This window comes from Nyctibius grandis, chromosome Z (assembly GCF_013368605.1).
Source record: "Nyctibius grandis isolate bNycGra1 chromosome Z, bNycGra1.pri, whole genome shotgun sequence".
Lineage (NCBI taxonomy): Eukaryota > Metazoa > Chordata > Aves > Nyctibiiformes > Nyctibiidae > Nyctibius > Nyctibius grandis.
The window spans coordinates 96,507,110-96,514,233 of NC_090695.1; the positions used below are offsets into that span (position 1 = coordinate 96,507,110).

The 7,124-nt window shown below is 60.2% G+C and overlaps 1 protein-coding gene across 1 annotated transcript in view; it reads right to left on the reverse strand.

Moving 5' to 3' along the window:
* Positions 1-3,971, reverse strand: part of MAP2K3 (mitogen-activated protein kinase kinase 3) — a 34,199-nt gene extending 30,228 nt beyond the window's left edge. Inside the window, exon 1 of the mRNA XM_068423573.1 lies at positions 3,894-3,971. Coding sequence (XP_068279674.1) covers positions 3,894-3,909 — 16 coding nt within the window. The 5' untranslated portion in view covers positions 3,910-3,971. The remainder of the gene's footprint in view (positions 1-3,893) is intronic.
* Between the last annotated feature and the right edge of the window lie 3,153 nt (positions 3,972-7,124).

The following is a 7,124-nucleotide window of genomic DNA, read 5'->3' on the forward strand; positions in this document are numbered from 1 at the left end:
AAATCACATAGGAGTTTCCTCCAGCAACGACCACCTTTACAAACAACGAGGGCAAAGCAAACTCCGGCTCAGCCCTGGACTGCAGCCCAAAGCTGGAAAATAAAAGCTGCAGCCTTCAGGGAGAAGCATTATCCATTGAAAAAAAAAAAAAAAAAGCAGGGGAGCATCCTTCCAGAGAGGGAAATGGATTGCTGAAGCACAGCTAAATATTTATCACGTCCAACATGCTATTTTCCAGGCACCCACCATTATGCTAGCAGAAAGCGGCATGAGGAGGAGGGCAGAAGCAAAGTGCTGCGCTCTCTCTCTGACTGTTACCATTGATTGGATGCAAGCTCTGTGATGCTTCCACTAGAATTAAAATAAAAACCTGTCTCCGTGGGTTCAGAGCTCCCAGCCCTGCCACCCTCCTGCCTGCACACACCCAGGGGACACCAGGCTGGTGGCTGCTCTGCCCGGATGCGATGGGAGCCCAAAGGCAAAGCTCAGTGTCTGCAGGTCACAGTCCCACGTGTATTTTCAGCAGAACTGCTTTTTTTGGGGAGGGTGGCAGCAGGAAAAGTATGAAGGGTACTGGAGACAACACAGGATTCACAGCCGACTGAATTGCCTAATGGCGGTGTGCTCCACAGAGGGCACAGCCGGGGCGCAGGAGGGGATGTGTCGCCACCGCTTATTTACCTACCCAGAATAGACGTGCCACCAGAACAAGTACCAGTTCATCCCCGGCTTCTGGCATTTCTCACCGCTGATTTTTCCAAGCTCTGGTGTCAGAGGAGAGCTGCCTCCTCAGACACACAGCCTGGCTCCAGCCGGATCCTGCCCCCTCTCCCCAACAGCACCTACCTCCTGGAGGAAGGTCTCTCCCCTGAAGAGAAGGGTTTGCTTTTGAATTACTCGAGCACCGGCGCTGGGTGAGCCCAGGGGAGGCCAAGCAGGTCTTCTCCCTCCAGATCCCATCTGTGCATCCTCCCTCCCTGCAGCTGCACAGCTGCTTTCTCCAGTAAACTCCCCATTTTCAGGGGGACACATGCCTCCCCACCGGCACTCTCCTGCCTGTCCCTCCAGGAGGGGCTTCCCAGGCGCCGGGGGCAACCCCAGTCACAGACAACAGCCACGGTGACAACCCCAGTCACAGCCAACAGCCACGGTGACAACCCCAGTCACAGCCAACAGCCACGGTGACCGGTGCACGGGTCTTCATGTGAGCTGCGCATACAGGCAGAAAATATGCCTGGATTTGTAGGCACGGAGCCTAACACAGACCCTGCACCCTCCACCGTGCATCTGCACGCACCCGAGGGCTGCAAACTCCCCGAGGCTTCCTCCCGTTCTGCTTTAACCTCTCAGATATAACACCCCTCCCTTCACAGCAGACAGTTTGCCCAAAAAAAGGTGCAGATTTTGTTGGAAAATCACACCCAGGACCAGTCACCCGCCACAATCTGCAGCTAGAGGCTGTGCCCCTTGCAAAGCTCTGCAAGGAGGACACGCGGGTAGCTCCAGAGCTTTGCACGCAATTCCTTCCCTGGGTGCCACCCATTCAATGAAACGGAGCTCGAGGGAGCTCTGGTGACCTGAGACAACAAGGAGGTTTTGCATAGTTTAGTAAACATCAGACTTGACAGCGCAAGATAACACGGAAACCAAGCGACGCTTTCCCACACACCTGATCCTGCGAGATAATTTGGATCAACCAGATACAGGCAACGGGAAGAGGAAGAAAGCTGAAATCCTTCCTAAGCTTCCCATAATCCCCAGAAGGTGTTTATCTCACAAACTATGTTTAGCGCAGAGCGAGGCAAAGCTCTCACCCAGCACCATTCCAATCACGCGTGTCACGGCCAGCCACGCACATCCCCAAAAACTCCCGAGGCAGGAGACAACCCCGTGACTGAGCCAAAATGACAGCAGGTGAGTTTTGGTACATATCTCTCATGGAAACAGCCAACCTGAGAGCTTCAACGCAGCAGCCTCCGTTTACAACCCTGATCAACTCAAGCCCAAGAAGGGAAACCAACCAGCAAAAGGAAACCCAAGACCACTCGCTGAATTTCCCTACGGAAAATTAGGGAAATTTCACTTAAATTCAGGCTGCCCAAAAGGAGAGGCAGAAGGAGCTGCCATAAGTGCTGCCAGCAGCGTCTGCAGTCCCAGCAGCAGATACACGCACTCGGACCTACAAGCATCCCTACGCGGCAGCTTGGAGAGCTGGCATTGCCAAGGCAGACACACAACCCATGGGAGGCACAGCAGACAGCTAGCGGGACGAGACGAGAGGGTTTTGAAGAGGCAGACGCATTACACACGCTCAGGATTGATTCCCATGCTGAATGCTGCCCCGACGGATGCAGAGCTCAGGGACCTGGAGCTGAGACCGGGCGCACTCGGCACACGCGCAACGCCTGCAGCAAAGGGTGTTAGGAGTAATTGTATGAATGAACCGGTCTGTCACAACCAACAGCCCTCTGCAACCAGAAACCTGCAGACACAGAAGGGTTCAAAACCTCCTCCGAGGAAAGCACCACGCGCCCAGGTGCTCCCGCAGGCATCGCCTTTTGCTGTCAGCTTCCCCCGAAATCCTCCCGGGCGCAGCTCAGGGCTCATCTCTCTCTCTCCATGGGGCACGAGCGATCCCTCGGCCAGGCTCACCTCTTCCCTCCATCCACACATCCACGCACCGCCCACGGCACCTGCGAGCCGAGCGAGAGGTCTGGGCTCAGGCGTCCCGGCGAGAGCCTTTTTAAGAAGCCCGGCTGGTGCCTTTCAACACGGGACGGCAGCTGGAGGCATGTGCTCCTACCTGTGAGTCAGCAGCTCCGCTCAGCAGCACCGTAAATCGCTGCTGATTCACACCCTGCTTACACAGCAAACAGGAAACCCAGGTCCACATTCCCTCCGGTTAAGACACGGATCATTTAAAAGAGGGGGGGAAAAAAAAAGTCACGCCGAGGTGCGTTCATCTGCTCACATGGGTCCTGACTTCACGTTTCCAGTGCATCACTCCCGAAGAAGGAAAATCCCTCAAATTTTATTCCGGTGATAAGAGAGAGGCAGCAACCGTACTCCGTGTGCTCCCTCCTCCGTCCGGCCTGCGCTCACGGCGCTGATGCAACCGGCTCCCCGGAGCACCAAGACACCAGCAAAGCCATTTTTCCCCTGTCTTCCTCAATCCCGGCACGCCGGCGGTGTCATCCCGGACCGATGCCTGCCAGCCGGCGCTCACCTTGGGACAGCCACCAGGCCACCTTAGTCACGGCGACGCTCTATAAATAACACCCGTGACACACGGTCACGTTTGCCAGAGACAATGGGCAAACCCCGCCGGGGCACTCCCGGCACACGCACCGGCTCGTGGCTTTGCCACAGCCACCGAAACCAACCGCCGCTCCGCAGGGACCGGGGCCCTCACCCCCGGCCTCCCCGCGGGGCACCGGGGCCCTCACCCCCGGCCTTCCCACCTCGTCAGGCCGAGGCGAGGGCTCCGCTGCTCCACGACGCTCACTGAGCTGCCACGGGCGGTTCCCCCGAGGCGGCAGCGACCCACGCAGCACACGGGTGCTTCCATCGTTCTCCAGGCCAACAGGAGCCTCGCCCCCTCCCTGCCTCTGCCCCCGGGCCCCGCAGCTCAGGGGGACGCGGCAGCGCGGCCCCGGCCCCAACGCGCTGCAGGCAGGGAGCGGCGCGGCCCTCAGCAGGGCCCACGCAGAGGAAGCCCCGGCCGGCGGCAGCGGGGAGCCCACGCCCGGCGGGGTTGGGCAACAGCCCCGTCCCCGCGGGTTACGCCAGACCCGCCGACGCGGTTCAGCCCGGCCGCAGCATCCCGCTCCCCCCCGGAACACCCACCCCGGAGCCCCGCGGAGCGTCGCCCCCCGCCCGCCCCCCGGCCCTACCTCTGGGCACGGACATGGCTGGCGGCGTCCCGGCGGCTTCCCCGCGGCGCCCGGGCACAGCGCGGCGCCCGGCGGAGTGCGGCCCAGCGCGGCGGCCGCCGGGGAACAGCGGCGGGGAGAGGCGGGGCGACGGACTGCAGGCTCCGCCCCCCACCCCGCGCGGTGGGATTGGCCAGCGGCGGGGAGGAGGCGTGGTTACTGCCTCTGCGGGAAGAGCTTCGCGGTTCTCGGGCACGGCTGTGGGGGTGAAGTGAGTCGGGCGGGAGGAATGGGGGAGCTGACATGCAACCGGGGTGTCCCCGCTGTCGCCGCCACCGGCGTGACCCCGCCGCGGTACCCGCAGGGCAGAGGTGGCGTTTGGGGCGCTGAGCCCTGCCGGCAGCACGGCCCAGGGGGGCAAGAGTGGTGCTGGACTGAGAGGCTGGTGCTGTGCAGCTGAGACCAGCCAAGCTCATCACATCTACCGTGGGTCCCACTGGTGGGTCTGGCTGAAAAAACGATGGGGATTTATTCCTCTCCAGGTCACTGAGGACTCAATCCCTCCTAGCAATGTGCCATGGAATGTCCTGGGGCGAGGAGGATGCTCCCCCAAACACCCAAGCTGGGCTGCAGAATGCAGCTGCTGAACAGGGCGAGTGATGCTGCTGAATGAGCAAAAAGTGCCATTTTCTGGCTGAAATTCCTGGCGTGATCCAGACGGACAGAGAGGAGGGGTTGGAGGGGTGGCAACTGCAGCCAGCCCTGGTGAAATCACAGCTGGTTGTCACAGCTTCGCGTTTTGCAGAGCGTTTTGAATCGGTTTGAGGGCTGGAAAACCTGCCTCAAACCCAGAGAGCTCAAGGGAATTGCTGCAGGAGGAAGGAGCTGGGCGGATTGGGGTCTGCCCCTGAGCGAGGACAGGTGCCTCAAACGGACCTGGGATCCAGCAGCGATGGCGTAAGATCTGGCAGCTGCAAATTGAAGCTATAAAGGTTCAAATGGGAAATAAATTACAGGTTTTTTAATAGGGTGAGCAATTACCTTCCCAAGAGACGTAGTAGATCCACCCCCTTTCAAGTCTTTCAACACAGGCGAGGAGTCTTTCTAAAAAAACCCCGCTCCAGTTCAACCACAGGGTTATTAGCTCTGGCGCAAGAGCTGCCAATGTCACTGCCCGGGCTGGCCAGGCAGGCGGTGGGAGCGGGGGGACCTTCCTGGCATCGAGCCCTACGAATGTCTGAATCAACAACGGGGTTTGAACTCCAGCCCGGCTGATGCGAAGGTGTTTGGGCTGGGCCAGTGTTTGGGTGCAAGATTCATGGGGTGCCACTGCAGGGCAGAGCATCATTAGCAGAGCATCGTTAGCAAAGCATCATTAGCACCTTTGCAAACGTGCAGCTGGACGTGGACCTGTGAGGACCGGTGGGACGAGCTTTGGGGACCGGCTTCAACACCTGGCCTCGGCGCTGGCAGCACCTGGGGTGTCACTGCAAGTGCAGGGCACGACGCTGCTGTCCCCAAGCACGTTGCACGCTACGCTATTCCTCCGCCTGCAGCCCCAGGCATGGCTGGAGATTGCCACCGGCCCCAGCTGCAATTACAGGGTGGATGAAACAGCCACCCAGCTTTTATTCACCCATCTTGAATCGCAAGGCACTTCACAAGCAGGGGTTTGCCACCTGCTCCGAGGCCCTCCAGCACAGGAGCACTGCGGAAACACGAATGGAAATTTGGGTACACTTGGCATCAGACTGCGACCAGGTGGGAAGGCGTGGGGCTGGGGAGGGAGCCCACGGACCCCTGCAGGCTGCGAGGAAGGGACCAGAGGCAGCTTGTGGTCACCTCCTCGTTGGAGGCAGGGCATTGGGACATCTTGGGAGCACCTCTCCTTTTCTTCTGCAACCTCACTGTGCCTGCCAGCATGGCTCCTTTCGCCTGCAACGCCTCCCTCTGCCTGAGCTGCTGGCGTCGGATCCAGCAGGCTCTTTGCCGGAGAAGTGTATCTGAAGGATCAGAGGCAGCTGTAATCGCTGGCCCGAGGCAGAGGGAATCATCACAGGCGAAGGCAGAGCGAAGCGTCCCGGTGGAGCCCCAGGGCTCCCAGAAATTTCAGCGAGGGTGCTGGACGTCTGGCACCCCTGGAAGGCCGTCCCGTGTTTCCAGGTGCTGTAGGTAAACCTGGGGGTCCGGAAGGAAAGGCCGATGGAGGGAGAGGGAGGGAGGCGCAGCTGCATCCCAGACCTCACCGGACACACTGGGAGCTTTGCCGCTGGTGCTCAACGCTTCGGCGCTGGTCCCTCGCTGCCGGGCTGTGCAATGCACCCACGGGGTGTCCCCAGCACAGCGATCGTGGGGGATCGCTGAGAAAGCCAGCAAGGAGCCCCTCTGTCTGTGCAAAACCTGCTTCTCCTTTCCCTTCTCTCCTAAGGCTTCCCAGCAAAGCGACCGACTCTCCCCCGAGCATCCCTGCGCGCTGGAGGGCATCAGCTCTCCCTCGCAGCTCCAAGTGGGGTGCAGGATCAGGCCCCTCTCTCCGGCTGCCCCAGGCTCCCCCCTGCCCTCAAGCTCGTGCCGCTCGTCTCCTTCCTCCCTGCAAAACCGCAGCTGGCCCGGCTCTCTGCAGCGTGTCTGCCTTCCCCTGCGCTCCCTGCTCCGGGTGCTTTGCTGTCTTTATCTTCCAGCACCGCTGTGGGAGCACAGCCGGAGCAAAGGCTGCTGGGGAGGGGACGGGGAGGAGGACAACATCTCCCCACAGACATGTTCTAGCCTTCATGGAGGAGGAGGGTAAGGAAACCCTCTCCCCTCGCAGACACCCGTTTCTGCAGTCTGGTGGGTGCTGCAGGCGCTGGTGCTCAATGGGAGCAGGAAAATGTGACCCCGATGGGCACAAAACCAGCACCCGGCCCCGGCCGATGGAGCAGCCCGAACCAAACGAATCGCGTGGCCTGATGAGTTAATCAGCTGATGGACTCTAACTGGGGGAGCAGGAGCCATGGGGATGAGTAAACAAAGGCTGAGCTACATGAGACGGTATTTAGGTGCAGAGCAGCTGCCAGTGAACTATTACAAGTCCCAGATTAATTCGAGGTGTTGCTGCTTTTCCTGTTGCACAGGCAGCCGCCAGCCTGCCCCACCGCGCAGCCGGCCTGCGGACGCCTTGGACAGGCTCAGCTCCCACCTCTGAACGCTTTCGGTTCACATCCAGCGAGGTGTTGCTGCTACAGCTCCACGGGCACGGAGACAAACCCCCTA